At 41.6% G+C, this 20,702-nt stretch overlaps 1 protein-coding gene across 4 annotated transcripts in view; it reads right to left on the reverse strand.

Annotated features, from left to right (window-relative positions):
• Nucleotides 1-20,702, reverse strand: part of Casc1 (cancer susceptibility candidate 1) — a 59,405-nt gene that overhangs the window by 7,749 nt on the left and 30,954 nt on the right. For all 4 annotated transcript variants that reach the window (XM_013511446.1, XM_013511448.1, XM_013511447.1 and 1 more), the window contains 5 exons: nucleotides 20,296-20,399; nucleotides 17,774-18,101; nucleotides 4,985-5,060; nucleotides 2,868-3,028; nucleotides 83-239 (listed from right to left, as the gene is read on the reverse strand). In XM_013511446.1, coding sequence (XP_013366900.1) covers nucleotides 83-239; nucleotides 2,868-3,028; nucleotides 4,985-5,060; nucleotides 17,774-18,101; nucleotides 20,296-20,399 — 826 coding nt within the window. The remainder of the gene's footprint in view (nucleotides 1-82; nucleotides 240-2,867; nucleotides 3,029-4,984; nucleotides 5,061-17,773; nucleotides 18,102-20,295; nucleotides 20,400-20,702) is intronic.

Below are 20,702 nucleotides of genomic sequence, written 5' to 3' on the forward strand. Positions count from 1 at the left end.
TATGTTCAAGGTAAGGATTGGTATTGTATTATCAAAGTTGGTATTCCTGTAATTATCAACGTCGGTTAATGTGTTGCTGTACCTTGAGCATTCCACCTTGCGACCACAGGTTCTTCAAAAAAGGTCACTTTCTCATGAACCTGAAGCGTGACTTCTATAGGCGGAAAAGCATTTTCTGTGTCAAAGTCTTCTGTGATTTCTGGAGGATATGTAAACTTCTGTAATCCTTCTTTGAGTATCTTTTAAAAATGACCAAAACGCCACCAAGTCAGAAGGTAGCTGGTAACAGTTAAAGATGTAAATATTACTAAATAAAGCATATAATTTTTCAAAAGCACTGTAGTTTGGTCCCGTGTATCTATAGGTCAGCTTACCAAATGTCACAACAAAACGAAGATAAATGAAGGGAGAAATTGTAAATTCAAATGTAACTGCAGAGCGTCCCATGGGGCAGGTTCTGTGACAGAGAACATCAGTCTATTCCTCTGAGGAATCCCACAAAGCCTAGACTCAGACTTACCAGAGAAGAAAACTTAGACTTGGAGAGATTAAGTAAATTGCCAAAGCTTACAAGATAATTTCGAGATAACATGAGCAGATCTATGGGGCGCCAAGTTACCTGTTCTGATGTTTTGGTAAGGACAGGTAGGTGATCAGGAAAGTGCAGACAACCTTTTGATAAGCGGGGTAACCAAGGGTGAAAATAAAGTGAGTGAACAGCAGATTTTCCCAGAATAAGGGAGATTTATGCATTATCTGAAAGCAGCAAAAGGGATCTAGGGAAGGAGGAACATTAAAAATGTGAGAAAATAGAGAAAAAAATTCTAGAAGAGGTAGAAAGTTATTTTTTTAAAAAAGCCTTGGAGCTGGGCGTGGTGGCACATGCCCGTCATCCCAGCACTTGGGAGGCTGAGGCAGGAGGTTTCACCACGAGTTCAAGGCCAGCCTGGGTTACACAGTGAGATTCTGCCTCAGAAAAACCACGAAACTTTGGGGAGAAAAGAAGGGCTCTTTATTGCAGGAGAGAAGGCGTGGTGTGAATTCACTGGGTGCAGCTGCAGAGCATAGGAATAGATTTCTAGAAAACTCTGGCTCAGCCGTGGACACTCTAAGGCCTGCCTTCCTCAGAAGGAGGGCTTAGCCTTGCCCCGGTTCTCCCGAGGTCCCTTGAGTACGGAAGGCAGATTCTAAAGGACTCTTTGAAGTGGCTACAGCCAAAAGGGTCTCCCCTGGGCTTTCTCGAGTAAATGCAGTCTCGTTTGTAGGTAGAAAGGGGGGGGGGGAATGGCAGTATCAAAATTAGTTGGGTGGGGTGGGGAAAAAGAAAACACTAATCATTCATACATGTAAAGCCTGTACAGCACATACAAGGATACATGGTATTATCTGTGTATTAACATTTTACTGGGGAGGGTAACTCGGGGGTAAAATGTCTACAAAGACTCCGAGAAAGAGAATTGAGAATACAGCTGTAAATACAAGAATGTAACGAAGTCCTGAACGGATGGGATTGTGAAGCTTGAGACGAAACTGGTAATCTGCCCATGCGCTGAGCTACAAGGGAGGGGAAAGAAGGTTCAAGTCACCCGGATGTTAAACCAAGTCAACGCTGATGCAGGTGCTATCACTTACGGAACAGGCAGCTGCGCCCCTTGAAAGCTGATCTAACTACTGCGGTCAGCAGCAGCCTCCTGGGCACTCCGTGTGGCCTGGACACTGGCAGCAAGGGCGTCACCAGGGTCAGCACTTCTCAGACTTTAATGTGCCCGAAATGATCTGAGGATCCCGTTAAAGGGCAGATCCTGCAGGACTGAGGTCGCCCTGCAAGGACGCATTTCTTAGACATTTCACAGCGATGCCTCTTTGGCTGGTTCAGCGCTACTGATTCAAGGACCACACTTTGTGCATCCGGGATTCAGATCAGAAAGACTCTTCAGGGAGTTTGTGGCTAAAACACAAATCGCTGAGCTTCACTTTTGGAGTTTCCGACTCAGTCTGAGGCCGGGCTCGTGAAGTTGCGTTTCTAGCAAATTCCCAGACGATGTGAGAGGCTGCCAGGGGGTCACAACGCTGACAGCCACAGATCCAACCAGTCTGCAGGCTGCTGTGTCTGGGAAATGCCTCCCACCGCCTCTGTTTGTAAATGAAGCTGAGCCCGAGAGCTGCCCATGTGTTTACATACAGCAGTTGTAGCGCTCCAAGGGCAGAGTGGTCTCCTCAGAGCTGGCTGGCCCAGAAGACTGAATATACTCACCTCCTGGCCTTTCACAGAGAAAGTCTGCCGACCTCTGATCTAGATTATCAAGGCCAAAGTGGCACTTCCAGATATTAGTGCTGTAGGGTTTTTTTTTTTTTTTTTTTCTCCAGTACCGGGAATCGAACTCACTACCTCGCGCTTGACAGGCAGGCGCTGTGCCGCTGAGCTAAATCCCTAGCCCCTAGTGCTATAGGTTTACAGTTCACATATGCTACTTTTAAAATGCATATTTTAGATCACTAGCATTCCTGTACACACATAACGAACTCACCGAGACAGAAATGAGACCACGCCTTTCACAATAGCATCCAAAAATGAAACAGCAGTCAATCCAATGAAGTAAAAGTATTTGATTCAGACTTTTAATACCTATAAATTCGAGACAACTTAAAATTGCATTTTTTATCAGCATTGCATTGCTTAATATGGTCAGAATTCAAAAGACATTGATATTATTTGAAATGAGGTAAAAGCCTAGGGAAACTATTTTGCTTACAGGTTTGGCAGTACTGGGGATCAAACTCATGACCTTGTGCTTGCTAGGCAAGCACTTATGCCACTGAGCTATATCCCCAGCTGCTTACAGGTTTGGATGAAAGAATTTACATACCTCCACCATCATCCAGCCTTTCACTGGTTTACACTGCGGGGGGAGCTCCAAAATATCCAGGTGGTACACACCACCTAGAATCGTGAACTGGCATAAATCCACCTCCTTGTTTTCAGAGACTTCTGGCTTTTCAGGAGCATTCTTTATCAGGTCCAACTGTGCTAAAGTTAATCAGATTAATACAGTTTCTAAATAGATAGGAAATGAAAAATCTTGATACTGGTAAAGGAAGTTGTAAATAGCTCCTAAATCTTTTCAAAAAGTGTTTCACTCAGAACTACTCATTGACTGATGGATGTAGAGGCTGTTTCCAGGATTTATCTAACCCTAAGGAAAGGAAAGGAAGAAGGTAAATTATCATTATTTGCAGATGATGTGACACTCTATATAGAAGACCCCAAAAGACTTCTAGATTTAATAACCGAATTCAGTAGTATAGCTAGATACAAAGTCAGCACTCAAAAATCAATAGCATTTCTGTACACAAATAACTCACCGAGAGAGAAATTATAGAAGCCACACCTTTCACAATAGCATCCAAAAATTGAAATACTCAGGATTCAATCTAATGACGGAAGTAAAAGACCTTTACATTGAAAACTACAGTCGTCTGAAAAAGGAGACTGAAGAGGATATCAGAAAATGGAAAGATATCTCTTGTTCTTGGGTATGAAGAACCAGCAGAGTAAAAATAGCCATATTCCCCAAATTAGGATACAGATTCAACGCAACCCCCAATCAAAATATCAATATCATTCCTCACAACTAGAAAAAGCCATCCTAAAATTCACATGGAAGCAGAAGAAATCTAGAAGAGCAAAAGAAATCCTAGGCAAAAAGGCAAGGCAGGGGGCATCACAACCTCTGAATTTAAATTATATTACAAAGCTGCAGTGATAAATAACAGCATGGTCCTGGCCCCTCCCCCGCAAGAACACACACATACAAAAACAGAACACACCTCAGGATCAACGGAACAGATTAGAAGGTGGAGAAAATAGCTCAGTTTGGATGAAAGAATTTACATACCAGACACACTGAGCTACCTTATCTTTGACAAAAGGGCCACCTTCACTGGAAGAAGGATAGCCTCTTTAATAAATGGTGTTGGAAAAACTGGTTTTCCACATGCTGAAGACTCTAGACTCACTTGTCTCACCATGCACTAAACTAAAATCAAAATGGATCAAAGATCTAAATATTAAAAACCACAAACATTAAATCTGTTGCAAGATAGAATAAGCAAAACACTTGAAGACATTGGTATAGGCAAAGACCACACTAATCACACAGGAATTATCACAAAGAATCAAACAACTGGCATCTCATTAAAAGTTTTTGTACAGCAACAGAGTTAAGAGACAACCCATACAGTGGGAAAAATATTTTGCCAGCTGTTCCTCAAAGGATTAATACTTAGAATATATAAAGAAGCCAAAAAAAACCCAGAGTCCCCAAACATAAAGACCCAATCCAAAACAATCATCTGAAATGAACAGACACTTCTCCATTGAAGAAGTAGAAATGGCAAATAAATATATGAAAAAATGTTCAACAACACTGGTCATTTAAGAGATTCAAATTAAGACAATACTTGAGATTGCATCTCACCCCAGAGAAAATGACTATTATTAAAAAATGAACCAATAACGAATGCCAGCAGGGCTATGGGGAAAAAGGAATCCTCCACTGGTGGTAGGAGTGTAAACTGGTGAAATCCCTGTGGAAATCAGTGTGGAGATTCCTCAAAAAACTAAAATTAGAGATTGTATTTGACCCAGCTATTCCCTTTCTTGGTACCTTCCCCAAAGAATTAAAAGAATTTATCTCATCAAGATATAACATGTACAGGTACAAAATTCCTATGATGAATGTTATCAATGTATACATCTAAACTGTACCAATAAAATTAATTTTTTAAACCAAAAAGAATTACAGAAAGCAAATAAATCTATTAACACTGGTTATCTCAGGGGAGGGACTATGAAGAAGTTTGTCTTTAAATTTCTACAGGGCCAGATGTTTTATTTTTACAGTGACCTTGTGTCAATTGGTAAAAATCACTGTGTGAAGAAAATCTCAATAGAATTCGATTATGAAAATATAATTTAGAATACCTTCTGCAACTGATTCACTTAATAACTTCATCTCCAGTTCAACTTCTGTGGCTTTCGATTCTTTCTTGACAGAAGTCTACAAAAACAAACAAACAAATAAAAATCACCACACAAAAAAGCTAAAAGAGGACAGACCCTGGTCATCATCAGTGTCCACTTGAGCGTAGCGTCATCCTGCGTTCCAGGTTCCTCTTCCTATAGCTGTCACCTGAATTCCAGGGCCCCAGACTGATACCTGCTATGGCACAGAAGCGGGACAGTAGCAGTAGCTTTAAAAGCAGATGAGCACAGCTCCCCTGAGCTTCATGATTCTGCTCCGATTCTCCTCTGAAAACCCTGCAGTGTGAAATGGAGAACAACAGGCAGCACTGCACATTAGAAGTATTATTTAGGATTTCCAGGTGGCTGAGGAGAGGTGCTGAGCTCTCACCTCATGCCACAGAAGGAAGATTCCAAGTAACAGGTGCAGGGCTGCACCGGGAGGTGACTGCGGGAAGACCCTGGCAGTCAGGAGAGAGCCTGGAGCCTTACAGGTTACAGACCTGCCCGGGGCAACACTGGTGAGAGAAAACACGGCACACCTGCCACCCTCGCTCCACAGCCAAAGCAGGGAAGAGTTTCTCTTTGCCAATGTTTGCAGTCCCTGCAAACCATCAGCGGGACATCAGCTGGGGATCCTAGCTGCTGCAAACTTGCAAACTCCTCGGAGGTTTGCAGCACGCTGAAATGAGTAACCTGAAATCTGCCAGTAGCCCAGCTTCGGGAAATGATCTCATCATCTCCCAGCAAACTCCCAGGGTACCACAGTCAGCAACCACCTTGAGGTCTGAATTTGGACTTCTCTGGGGGTCAGACCCTGCTGTGTGTCCCATCTCTGGAAACACACAGGTTCCATGGCACTGGCTCAATGCATACCTACTTCGCAAACCAAACCTGGCCTAGCAGAGAGGCTCTGACCCCCCCCTCACTGGGAGGAAAGAACACCATGGTGCCCCTGGAGGGGCGTGGTGAGGCAGCCTTGTGCAGTGCCCACCCTGCGCACACAGCCAGAGGAGGCCCTCACAGGAGTCTTGCTTCTCTGGCCATGTCTGTTCCTCTCCTTAGCCTGCAGCAAAGCGCAGCTCCATGGCAGGGTCCCCGTGGTGGTGGGCAGGCGCTCCTGCAGTAACAGCACAGGGACACCTGAGTCCCCGCTGCCCCACCCCCCCTCACCGACTGAAGGGCTGCCACCTTGGCCACTCCCAGTCTGACCACCCACTGCTGGTAGGACGAGGTGTGAGCACCACCCAGGGGCAGTTGTGGCTCCTGCTAAAGCCTTTCTGCCATGAAGTGCTGGGTCCATGCTAGTGTCCCTTAGAACTGCTTCAGGCTCTTCACCACGACCGGCGCCACCAGCGTCAGAGGCCCTTATTAGCAGCTGAGCTGGCATCAGTAGTGCCTGAGAGAACCCCCATAACCCCACGCAGGCCACCGCTCCCATGGCAGGAGCAGCCACAGGGGGCGCCACACGCCGCTGTCCACACCACCCCTGCCTGAATGGCTGCAGTGTCCCCACTCTTACGTGGCACAGAGATTCAGCCGCTTTCTGTGACTCTGATGTGGCGGACTGTGCCCAGACTCACAAATCACAGCCAAAGGAGTTACGGGGAATTTACACTAGGGTGCCCAGCTAAAAAGGAAGCCACACTGCATAATCAACACACTACCCCATGACCTACCTTGAGAAAGCCATTTACTGATCAGGCCACCCCGTAAAAGTGATAGAGACACCTCATCCACTAGATGTGCAAATCTCCATATAAGAACACAAGAAATGTAACAAAGCAAGGTAATATGAGAGCTCCAAAAGCTCATGACTTTCTAGCAATGGAGCTCAAAGAAATTAAAACACATGATATGCCTAATTAAGAATTCAAATAAAAAAGCTGGACCCAGTGCCCACACCTGTAATCCCAGCACTCTGTGAAGCTGAGGCAGAAGGATCTCAAGTTCTAGGAGATCCAGTCTCAAAATGAGAAGTAAAAAAGGATGGGGATGTAGTTTGCTGTGACAGCCCTGAGTTCAGTTCGCAGCACCACCAAAATAAATAAATAAATAAATAAAAATCGGAAAAACAGTTGAATGAAATTAGCAAGACAACACAGAATACTAATGAGAAATTTAGTAAAGAGATATTTTGAAAACAACCCAAACATAAATCTTAAACAGGAAAAGTTCAACACAACAAAGGAAACATTGTACCCAAAGGTTCAGCAACAGACTATCAAACTAGACAAAAAATATCTGAACTTGAATAGAGGTTTTTTGGAACAGCCCAGCGGCGGGGGTGGGGGGATCGAGTGGGCTGGGGTTGGAGCATTTTCAGCCATTGGAACACTGTCAAATGAACAAACATCCACATCTTTGTAATCCCCAAAATCAATAAGAGAAAAGTTAAAAGTACAGGTAACACATTCAATAAAATAGCAGAAAACTTCCTTAACCTTGAAAATCCCTAGACATCATGTAAAAAAAGGCTTACAGAACCCTAAGGGACATGACCAGCTCCCAAGGCATACTGTAGTCAAAATGTCAAAAGTGCAAGACAAAGAATTTTAAGCTCTGCAAAAACAACAAGTCACATTTAATGGCAGCCCTTAGGATAAAAGTAGATTTTTGAGCAGAAATATTACATGCCAAGAAGGCACGGAATGATGCATTCTATGTCCTGAAAGAAAATAACAGCTGACCAAGTTCACTACACTTAGTAAAGCTATCCTTCAAAAATGAAGGAGAAACAAATAGCCCTAAAAATAAAGAAAAACTCCGGCAAACACGCCTGTGACCCCAGCCCTTCGGGGGCAGAGGCAAGAGGACTGCTGTGAGTTTGAATTCAGCCTGGGCTATATAGTGATTTCAAGGCCAGCCTGGGCTACATATGGAGACCCTGTCTCAAAAAAACAAACTACAAAAAAAAAAAAAAAAAAAATTGAAAAAATTCTTGTCCACCAGACCAGGCTTACAAAAGATGTTTAAAGGGAGTCTTACATACAGAAGTGAGAGATAACTATCATCATGATATCATGTGAAAAAATGCATTCCATTAAAAGCGTTATGGTTGATACAGTGTGTACATTGTAGACTCAGTGTTGATACGTTGAGTCTAGAGGTTTGGCTAAGTGACTCAGCAGTTCTGCATCCTGGCGTGAAAAAGACGAGGCCTTACCGCTCTAGGATGTTGTTCACTGTATCAGTGTGAGAAGTTCAGAAGGTTAACTATGTGACTCAGCAGGGAGCCAGGGTGCTTACTTTGTATTCATCCTAGGCCTGTGCGAGAGGAGGGCATGGAGATTATGTGAGACTACATGCCCCCTAGGTGAGGGTAGCCTGCTTACAATATAAGGGAGGAGAAGAGGCTTGTTCTCACCCCCGTTTCGCTCTTGTTGCTTTTGCTGTGTTCTGCTGCCATGAACGCTTGCCCTCTGCCATGTGCCACTCTGCCTTGGAGCCAGCTGAGTATGGACTGAAACCTCCATGAACTGTAAGCTAAATAAACCTTTCCTTCCTTCATTTTGGGTGTCAGGTATTTTGTCCCAGCAACAAGAGGAAAGTAACCAAAACAAAGAGTAAATAGGCACAAGGAAAATAAAAACAATCAAACATCAATACACTGCCTGGGAAGTGTAAATTCCTGAGTTTGATATCTCACACACACACACACACACACACACACACACACACACACAAACTATCAATACAGCAAATCTCCAGACTGTGAAGATGAACAAAAGAGGGGAAAAAAAACCCCACAATATTCAGATCAGCTGAAAGAAATGAACAAAATGCCAGGAAGAAGTCTGTACTATCTAATAACCTAAAATGTAAATAAACTAAATTCTTCCCATTAAAAATACAGATTGGCTGAATAAATTTAAAAAAACCAAACAACATGCCACCCATTAAGAGCTTAATAAGTAAAGGCACAAATAGGCCGAAAATTAAAGAATGGGGAATGATGTTGCGAGTTTGGTGCTCGCTATGGTTTAGATACTGAGGGTCCCCCAAAAGTTCATGGGTAGAGGCTGGGTCCCCTGGCAGGCACTGTGGCTCTTTAGAAGGAGGGGCCTTGGGCTGGGGATTTAGCTCAGCGGCAAAAGCGCCTGCCTGGCAAGCGCAAGGTCGTGAGTTCGGTTCCCGGTACCGGAGAAAAATCAAAAAAAAAAAGAAGGAGGGGCCTTCTGGGGGTGCTTAGGTATTGGGGACTGCGGGGCCCTGGCTCCCCTTTCTCTTTTACTTCCTCCTCATTGCCATGAGGAAAGCAGTTTGCTCTCTGCTGTTGCTATTTGGTGCTTCTGCCACCAGAGGCCTGAAAGCAAAGAGTCTGGCTTGCCGTGTACTGGAAACTCTAAACCGTGAGCCAGAAACAACCTTTCCTCTTGCGAAGAGAATCATCTCAGGTAACTTGTTTTATTGATGGAAAATTAACACAGGGTACAAAAAAAAAAAAAAAATATCCCAAGATGTGGTGTGGTGTTTGGCCTGCTAAACATCTTGAACTAAAAGAACCTAGAAGGCCTAAGAAAATACCCCTGAGCCAAAGGCAGTGACCACCCCCTCCAACCCAAGCTCAGGGAAAAATTTCTGCGATGTTGCCTTATCTACCTAAATTTTAGAGCAAATCTGGGGAAAGGAACACAATTACCTTCAATCCAAATTTCATTAACCCAGGAAGAGCAAAGCCATATCACAAAGGAAGACGCTGGAAATCAAACAGTACACACAGAGATCACCAGGGACCGTTGTCCCAGGCTACAGACTGCCCTTGGGCCCATTTGAAGCAAGACTTAAGAAGAAAAAGTGAAGCTTCCCAAACTTCCCTCTCCCTGCAGCTGTTGTTCTTTGTTCTAATATGGACAAAAGCGGTAACTTTTGTCCCTGTGAGTAAAATTTTGTAACCTCCTGTTCCCATAACATCCTGTTATGCCCAAGCAGGGCCACCAGGATACCAACCTGTCACAGCTTGACAACTGCCTTTGTTCTCCTTCTGTTTGCCCACCAGTCTGTGCCAAAGACCATCCTCCATCACCAAATATATAAAAGCTGGAGCCTGTGCTTTGTCCAGTGCTCAGCCATCTTGGACAGAGGTCCCACTGAGCCAAGTATCCACCTCATAAGATCCTCCTGCTGTTCCCCATTGGTCTCTCTGATCTCTTGGATTCTGCAACACATTCATCTCCCCTAAAACCATTCACTGTTCCTCCAAATTGCTCACATCCAGTTTTTTGTCTTTTGTGAAATGGGTATTTAAGCTTCCAGCACCCTGCCCTTCTTTACGTTTCAGATTTTGTCACCAGTGCCCATTCATTTGCATATTTTTTTTCCTATTAATCTGTCTGTTGTCAGTTTACTTCAGCAGATTGGGTAACCAACCCTTCACAGGGAACTTCCTGCAGCAGCCGTGTCAGCAGCACTTACTCTTACACAAAATACGAACTTCCAACCTCAGTTCTTGACAATACAATCCTTCACTCTACTGCATATTATAAAGCTCCTTGTGTTTGTTGACAATGAAGCTAAAATAGATTTTCTTCAGGCCAGGTGTGGTGGTGCACACCTGTAACCCCAGCACTCAGGAGGCTGAGGCAGGACAATCACTGTGAATTCCAGGCCAGCCTGGGCTGTATAGTGAGTTCAAGACCAGCCTGAGCGACATAGTGAGACCCTCACTCAAAAACCAAAAAAAGTTTTTCTTTATTCACATTTTCCTCATGTTTTATATCTAGCAATAGAAGTAAATTTTCACCATAATTTTAATGAAATTGGCCGTTTCCTATGTATTTTTTCTTCTAGATAAACTTTAACAGCGTTTTATCAAAGCTGAAATAGTACCAATGGGAAATTTTGAGTTGCACTATTTATAGATGTATAATAAACTATAATAAATAACATTCTCATTGCATGTATGCCACAAGCTCACTTCTCATGCTGGGGATGAGCAACGCCAAATTTCCTCTGCCCCCTGTGCTTCCTCTGACTTCATTACCCACCCCAAAATGCAGTCCATATAACTATCCCTGTGGGCCATCACACACAAGCCCGTCATCTCTCTTCCTGGCCCTCATTTCTCCCCTACAACCTTTGCCATCATGGTGCCCCAAGAATACTTTTACTTTCATCATTAGTGAAGTCCCCACTGTCATCTGGGTCTTAGCGCGAATACCACCTTTATCAGACAGGCCCTCTCCAACTGCTCCATCTAAAGTGGCCACATGCCTAACTGTGCACTTGGCAGTTGTTACTATCTGCTATTTATTTTTTTCTTGGTTTCTCCGGAATTGGATGTAAATGATGACAGCAGGAACATTATTGGTCCTTTCACCACAGCTCCTGGGGGGACAGAACAGCGACAACAAGTACTTGTTGAGTAAAGCAAGAAGAATAAGGTCCATGGATGACTATGCAAAATGACTGATACATTGAACGCGTGCATGGATGAAGGTTGTTGAACGCTAAGATGCTTTCATGCTAGGTTTTCACATCCGCTATTTTCATGGATTTTTCATTTGTCTGCAATCGTGCCAAGAAATGCCCAATATGTAAGATATTCCATGGATCCACAACCTCTCCCACTGACCAAATAATTTCCTTTTTTCCTTATCAAACCTTCAGGGCTAAATCAAAAGACTCAGCCCATATAATGTTACTGTTATCAGAGAAGACTCTAATTGTTCACTTGTTTTTACTCTAGATTAACTTTATCTCTTAGTTTTCATGAATAATCTCTCTCAGTGCACATATCATTCATTATCTATTACTCTTCTCTGCAAGACTGTGATCATATTTAATTCCTTGTAAGAGGCACTTAATGTTTGGCGAATATATAAATTTATGTTACATAGAATTATATATAATATATAATTTTTGTTAAGTCCTGTATCTGTTTAGAGTATCTTAAAGACAGACACTACTTGTAACTTGAAAGTTCACAGCCAGGTGCAGTAGCATATGATAATAGTCCCAGGACTCAGGAGGATTTCCAAGAGTTTGAGCCTAGCCTGGGCTACATAGTGAGTTCAAGGTCAGCCTAAACTACATAGTGAGACCCTCTTTCCAAAAAAAGCTTGGGTAATAAAAACAGCATGGTACCGGCAAAAAAATACACCAGAGGACCAATGGAACAGATTAGAAGATGCAGAAACAACTCCAAACACACTCAGCTACCTTCTCTTGGACAAAGGGGCCCTCTTCACTGGAAGAAAGATAGCCTCTTTAATAAATGGTGCTAGAAAAACTGGCTTTCCACATGCTGAAGACTAAAACTAAACCCATATCTCTCACCATGTACTGAACTAAAATTGAAATGGATCAAAAATCTAAATATTACAAAACATAAACACTAAATCTGCTAGAAGATGGACTATGTAGAACACTTGAAGACATTGGTGTAATTAAAAACTTTACGATCAAAAACCTGATCACACAGGAAATATCACAAAGAATCAACAACTGGGATCTCATCTTATTAAAAAGCTTTTGCACAGCAAAAGAAACCAGCAATGGGTGAAGAGACAACCCACACAGTGGGAAAACATTTTTGCCAGCTGTTCCTGAGATGAAAGATTAATACTTGAAATATATAAAGAAGTTAAAAAATAACTAAACCCAAATTTAAAGACTCAATCTAAAAACAGCCATCTGAAATGAACACACATTTCTCTGATGAAGAAGTAGAAATGGCAAGTGAATATATGAAAAAATGTTCAACATCACTGGTTATTCAAGAGATGCAGATTCAAACAACACAGATTCCATCTCACTCCAGAAAGGATGGTTGTCATCAAGAAATCAACCAATAACAAATGCTGGAGGGGGTGTGGGGAAAAGGAACCCTTCTCTACCATTGGTGGGAGGGTAGACTGGTGCAACCACTGTGGAAATCAGTATGGAGATTCCTCAAAACAGTAACACTAGAGGGTCCCTTTGACTCAGTTATTCCCCTTCTTGGTATCTTCTTGAAAGAATTAAAAGCATCAAAGCTGGGTATGGTGGTACACGTCTGTAATCCCAGCACTCGAGAGGCTGAGGAAGGAGGATCCCCACAAGCTGGAAGCCAGCTTGGATTACATAGAGGGGTCAGGCCCAGCCTGAACTACAAAGCAAGACCTTGTTTCAAAAAAAAAAGAAAAAGAAAAGAAGAAAGAAAAACATCACACCACAGCAATATATGCATACCCATGTTTATAGCACCAAAATTTGTAAAAGCTAAATCTTGAAAAATAGCTTAAGTGTCCATCAACCAATGAAAGGATAAAGAAGATATGGATTTTTTAATATAATAGAGTATTACTCTGTCATAAGGGGAGTAACTTGTGATATTTCTAGGTAAATGGATGTACCTCATGTTCAAATATCACATTGTTTCTCTGGTGTTAGAAACTGAAAGTATAGATAAGGACCAAAATGTACAATAGAGACTGTGAAATAGGAAAAAAGTGTTCCAGTGGGAAAAGGAATGAGGGAGGGAGCTGGGCAAAGGAAGGAAGGAAAAAGGAAAAAAGAGAATAGGCAAAATGGAAGTAAATCTTTTTTATATGATGAGGGGAAGAGGGGTTGAAGGGAGGAGAATGGGAAAAAAGAAGAATCAAGATTTATTATGTACAGGAAACAAATTCCCTATGATGAATGTGGTCGTTATGTATATCTATTTTCTTTTTTTTGATTTTGGTTTTTTTCCAGTACCGGGAATCAAACTCATGACCTTGCGCTTGCCAGGCAGGCGCTGTGCCGCTGAGCTAAATCCCAAGCCCCCTTTATATATATCTAAAACATACCAATAAAATTAATTTAAAAAATAGTTTTCAGACAAATGGGAAAAGAAATCTCAAAACTAATATTCATGAGACACCCCCTAGAGCACTAAAATATTTCTGAAATTATCATTATAAACATTATCCATAATATTCTACACTTAAACTAGGCATTTCTGAATATTTTATGTATTACTTGTATTACGTACAATATTGCCCATTTAAATCAACTAAGCTATGGTATTAAGAGCCCTCTAGTGGTAAAATTCTTAATAGGCCCATGAAAAGGAAAAATGGCCTGTATACTCTACAGTAAGAGATTTTTAAAATAACAAAGTATTAAACATTTGGCTTGTGATTATCTTACATATAAAACTAACGCAGGCATCTTGGGCCATAAATTACTGCATTATTGTACCATATTTTCAGTGTAGTCTCCAAAGACATTATAAAGATAAGAAATGTAATAGTTATAAATTAAAAGTTATGAAGGCAATCAAAAATTTAAAAGTAGAGGAATTTCTAATAAAATCAAAATATGGTTTGTCTACTGATCTTACAGGTAAGCCCTAATTGACACACACAAAAGTTGCCATTTTGCCCTATATGAAAACAGTGTTATGAATGGGTTAGGGCTATGACCGTTCCTACCTGCCTGCAATTTTAAAGGAATGCAAACCCAGCAATAAATACAGCTTTAGACGCACAGATCCAACTGCAATCCGAGGAGCACATCTCCTCCAGGGCTGCTGGGCGGTGGGGGACAGTCTGGCTATCACCAAGTCCAGCGCCAGAATGGGACAGAGTGGGGAGGGGCCCAAGAGGCCCAGAGACTCCCACAGGAGGAAAACAGTCTCCAGCATGCTCAACTCGAATGGCAAGTGTCTTACTTACAGTGTCTTTAATCACAGGACAGTTTCAATGGGCGTAGCAGTGGTTGAATTCCCTGACATGGTGGCTGGCTTTAGTAGGTTGCTTTCAGCAAATCAGACATAAATCAGGCGCTGCTTTTTCATCACTTAACCATCCCTTCATTCCTTTACTCTTTTAATCAATAATCACTGAACCTTGTCCTTTAATATGCCCTTTGCTAAGTACTGTGAATATGAAATCGAATTCATAGCAGAGCACCGTGGCACAAGCCTGTGACTATGTCTCAAAGGCAGAGGCAGGAAGATGTCAAGAGTCCAGCAGGCTCAACTTAGCAACACGGGGAGACTCTACCTCAAATTAAAACATATAGTGTTGGGCTGTAGCTCAGTTTGAAGGCCCCGGGTTCAATCCACTGTACCACAAGAGAAAAAGAAATTCATAACCACAAAACCCGACATTAGTGTTTATGAATTCTGATGCCAATAAACAGAATGATAAGATCAAAGTGGGGGTAGGGGTCAATCTAACAGGGAGAACTTTGTGGCTGTGAAATTTAAAGCAAGTCTGGAAAGACAAGCAGGAGTCAGGGTCATGGAATCTCAGAGACAGGACAGGAAAATTGTTGAACGCAGCAGCAGAGGTTCAGCATAAACTTTTTCCTTTTTATAGCAAAACAGGAAACCTGCTGTTTCATTTCCTGTGAGGAAGATGCATGCTCCGTACTTATTGAAAAGTCAAATGATACAGACATGCAAGAGGGTAAAAATCCCTGAAGTATACCACCATTCACTTTATCTGGCCTCTCCCCTGAGTGGTGAGATTAGGGTGTGGCAAGGCTGGCTGGAGAAGTAGGTGTGACTTGTTAATTACAACATACCAGGACACATGCGCAGAACAGATGCCAATCTCCTGCACACGGATTTCTCTCTAACAGGTTTTTGAGAGGCCGGCCTAGACCTGACGTCAGCCTGACAAGTGGGTGACACAAAAAGGACTGTCCACATCGGGCTTTTGCCACTGTATTCTCTTGCAGGGTGGCACATACTGTAGGATGTACTTTTCACAATTTTACTTGGCCTAAACTTGCGCTGCAGAACCTGTTTCTTTTCCTACCTTCAATAAAACGTTGTCACTGTTTGCACTTGTCTTGACCAGTTCTTTGCTCAGGACAGAAAGAACCTAAAACCACCTCTAGAAGGAGACTCCAGCACCTAGGGCCTGATAACAGCCCCACAATTCAAGAGCACCATTGTTTGAAGAGACGTTAGGCATTTTTTTCTGTGTATTCACAAATATTTCCCCCTTCACAAAAACAAAATCATATTGCAAATAGTTTGTAACTTTAAAATACCTTAATACATTCTAGGCATACATCTTTCCATATAAAACCACATAAAGTCCACCTCACTTTGAGCAGCTACTAGTATTTGGATATTTTGTAATTCCTCGGTGGACTATATCAAAGAACATGTTGGCATTGTGTATGTGTGATACTTGGGATTGAACCCAGGGTCTTTGCTACACCCCCAGCTTTTTTCCTATTTTGAAATAAAATCTCCCTAAGAGGCTGAGTTGGCCAGGCTGAGCCTGACCTGAACTCCTCCTGTCTCTGTGGATCACAAATCATAGGGAGATTTGCATAATGACAAATAAGGGTTATAAAAAATTACACTGCAAAGAACACTGTGTGAAAATGTCTGCTTTCTTCATGCTGGGTAAGAACTGATACAGTATTCCAATATTATCACTTACCTAGTTGAGTACATTGCACATTTTAATTGGCTGGTTGTACTTTTCTCAGGTGCGCATGCCCTTTGCTCGATTTCAAATCAGGAAACTATCTTTTGATTTGTGCAAGTTTTTATATTGGGATTTAACACTCATGTACGTTGAATTTTTTTTTGTAGTCTACTCTCTTCCAATTTTATTTATAGTGAAGTTTATTTAGTAATGTAAATGTCGGAAAATTTCACACAGTTAATCTTTTTTACCCATGGTTTTGGATGAAGCACTGAGAAGCAAGTCCTTCTTAGGAGAGGGCAGAGGAGGAATTGAAATTGGAATTAGCATTGTAACTGGGATTAGCCCTGAATTTGGATTAGCACTGGCTTGAGGATTAGCATGGAAACTGGGATTAGTACTGGAATTGGGATCAATACTGGGATTGGTACAACACTGGAACCAGGAATACTGCCAATCAGAACCGTCTTGATTACACCTTTTTGACCAAACATTTATGGTATTTTTTGTCCCAAAAAGTCCTGAAATAAATCTTCTCTCATGATGGTCTTTTTATGGCTACCTTGATGTTCTAAACTGATTCAAAATGTTAATGGCATGAGCTGGGCGTGGTGGCGCAGGCCTGTAATCCCAGCATTCGGGAGGCTGAGGCAGGAAGATCATTGTGAGTTTGAGACCAACCTGGGCTACAAAGTGAGCTTAAGGCCAGCCTGAACTGCACAGCGAGACTCTGTCCCAAAAAGACAAAAAGCAACAACAACAAAAATGTTAATGGCAGTTTCTGTTAAATAAAAACATTTTAGTGTGTCTGCAACCACCTTATTACTGGACCTGGCACCTCGCATGTGCTAGCTAGTGCCCCGAGTCACACTGACCAGGGAAGGTAAAGATGCTCGTCAACTCAGGTAGGGAGGCTCAATGTTGAATCTAAAGATGCCAAGTGTTTAGAGGCATACAATGTTGTAAGAAGTTTTTGCTTTACAAAATTATTTTCTTACAAAACCAAATGCTGAGAAAGTAAGAGTAATAAAAGACAATCCTTCAGTTTATAGACTTATTTGCTGTAAATTTGTATTCAGTGGCATGCTCCCTTATGTGTGAAACATAGGATAGATCAAAATGACATGGCTTGAAAGCTTTCCAAGAGTCATCCTAATATAAAAATGAGCAATTCCTGTGCAGGAGGAAACGGGGAGGGGAGGGTAAAGGGGGAGGTAGAGGAAGAGGAGAGGGAGAAGGCAGAGAAGGAAATAAGTTAAAAATCAAGGCACTGGCAAGAAAGCAACTTTCTGACAATTTCTAGCTGTTTCAGAGTCTTGAGAATGCTTTCATGCAATCTAGTGACACTGACTGCACGAAGACAAAATATATCCATTTCAATGTGGCCTACCATTTGGACTTCAGGATCATTTTGTTCCTCAGCTTTTATTTCTCCCTCCTGGATGAAGACAGACCCTCGCTCTTGAGGTTTATAGACTTCCTGGTCCTCCTGGCCAACCGCTTCTGTGGTGCTCTTCACCTCCCTCTTGGAAAGCTCCGCTCCTGCAGGGACGCACGGTACCAACGGCACCAACGGCACCAGCGGCGCCCGCACTGCGTGCAGCGGGGTGATGTGATCATAGTGAGTGTGGAGGAGCCGGAGCGCGACGTCACTCGTGGCTAATATCTTTGGAATTTCAAATCCAATTTGTGTGTTGGAGAATTTCACACTTTTGTACCTGTCGATAGTTCATGTTAACAACATGAATTAGAAAGCTCTAGGTGTATTGCACACTTATCCTCCATTCTAATTTCACTCCAGTTTTGGAGTCCCAGCCATACCTGCTGTGTGTGCAATGTTTGGACCCAGTTATTAATGCTTCTCAGAACACTCTTGGAACCGTAACTCCACACTCCTCTCCACCTCAGCAGCCTTTCTGTCCCCTCCACATGGCCTTCTTCCTAACTACCCCTTAATATTGATGTGACTCAGGGCTCCCTCCTTCCAGGCCCCCCTTAACCCCCCTCCACTCTGCACATTATGTCCGTGGCTTCCTCGCTGCTTAAATACTGATACTTAGTATGAATTTTATTTTCCCTGAGGAAGCACAGGAGGGGAAGACATGTGTGTGAACATACATAATTGTCGATACTCAGAAGAATCTAAATTCCAAAACCTGAAGAACTTTGGTTCGTTGGTGATGACTCCCAGAAATATATTCCACCTCAGATTTCACTCAGTGCTTTTGGCCAGCTGTAGTTCAACTCAAGTCCAGCAATGAACTTAGCATCCTTACAGGACCCGCCCACCCCATCGTTACCAAAGTAAAACAAAGTTTGTCCTGCCGCTACCTTGCCAATGTAGTTAGAGATACCACCTAATTCTCCTCTTAGCGTGGAGAGTACACAACTACTTATTTTTAATTCCTTTAAAACTATACAGATTAATTTCCTTCACTCTTTTCTACCTAACATATTTTACAACAGAAAGGTTTATATAGTCTCTGGTTAAACCATAGGATTGCAGTAAATGAAACTTAGGAAATATTTTTCCTTTTACTTTAAATATAAAAAAGGAAGTTTATATTTTTCCTACGTCATATTATAGTCTTTTCATAGCTGGAACCAGAACCTCAGGCTTCTAACTTTTAGTCTGCTAATTGTCCTGTGAAACTCACTGACTCAATTTGAAATGTTTACGATCAAGCAGCAACCACGTGATCAGCAATTTGTCATTATGATCATGCTTCATAAAGACGTATCTTTCTTGAAAACAGTTGTGGAAATAGCATATAAATCTCTAAGGTAATAATACAAAATCCACTTTTTATTTTAAATCTAATAAAAAATAAAAATGATACACAATTTCAAAACAAGATGATAGGAAATTAACCAAGGTTATTATATTGCATATTGTTACCTTCAAAGTAGTTGCTCAGATTACCAAATATAGGCAGGTAAGATTGATCAAACAGTACAAGCACTAACTGTTCCTTTAATGAACTAATAGAAATTAGTAGAGCAATTATCTTAGCTATTGTGTATGTGTCTGTGTATTCCTTCCTTCTTTTCTCCTTTCTTCTCTCATCCCAGTTGTTTTTTCCTTTTGAGCAGTTTCTTTCCCTTTCACAGTATCTATTGTATCTTTTGCATCTTGTTTACTCTTTCAGTTTCTTACACTAGGGAGACAATATGATGTCTACACATGCAAGTCTGATTTATTTCACTTATGAGTATGGTCTCTAGTTGCATCCATTTACCTATAAAAGCCTCAAGTTTATTTTTCTTTATAGCTGGGTAATTCTCCATTGTATACAAATACCTCATCTTCTCAGACGAAGAACTACAAATGGCAACTATATGAAAAAATGTTTAACATCATTGGTCATCTGAAAAATGTAGATTAAAATAACACTATGATTCCATCTCACCCCAGAAAGAATGGCCATCATTAAAAACTCAACCAATAACAAATACTGGCAGGGCTGTGGGGAAAAAGGAACACTTCCCCACTGTTGGTGGCAGTGTAGACTGGTAAAAATCCATTATTTTTAAGAATTCACAAACACAGATAAAATTTTTTAAAAATTCTAGATTGCCATGTAGACCATTTATACTTTTATAGGGTGAAAGGGGGTTAAAGTGGGTGAAGAGAATGGGAAAACCTGTTAATTGCGGTAGATACTTTTACATGGATTAATATTTAATCTCAAACTATTCCTATTAAGTCAAATAATATAATCATTATTTTACTGGGGATATATTGATGCTCAGCAAGGCTAAATAACAGCCTAAAGTAAATGGCTGCTCTGTAATTCAAACCCCAGCTGGCTGACTCCATTTACACCATACTGCTATGCAATTAGCATGTGCCTGCCAAAGATGGAGTGACCCTCATAACACATATAGGGAAATTATCACCCACTAGGGTACCTTGGGTTCTTCTTGAGGTTTGCCCACACGTACAGAGTAACATTTTCATCTTGAATGATTTTTTCCATATTTCCCGTGTCCAGATCTGCTAAAGTACTAGCTTGCTATAAGAGAAAAAAAGGAAAACATTATGACCATTATACTACACAAGCAAGTTATTCCATCGCTTATGGATTAGGCCCCTTTCATTAACTCAAACAACAACCTGGGTAAAATTAAGTCTCAAAGTGATAGAGACTTTTTAAAAGATTCTCTAAAGGATACAAAAATATTTGTGCAATTAAATGCACCTCTCCTTTTTCTACTCAGTTTGGTTAAGGTGCCTAATGATGAAATTTGCTCCTACAGGGCTGGGGCATACGGATCGGTAGAGCACTTGTGTATGGTATGCACATAGCCCTAGGTTT

Source organism: Chinchilla lanigera, unplaced genomic scaffold, assembly GCF_000276665.1.
Source record: "Chinchilla lanigera isolate Chin_1 unplaced genomic scaffold, ChiLan1.0 scaffold00012, whole genome shotgun sequence".
NCBI classification, from domain to species: domain Eukaryota; kingdom Metazoa; phylum Chordata; class Mammalia; order Rodentia; family Chinchillidae; genus Chinchilla; species Chinchilla lanigera.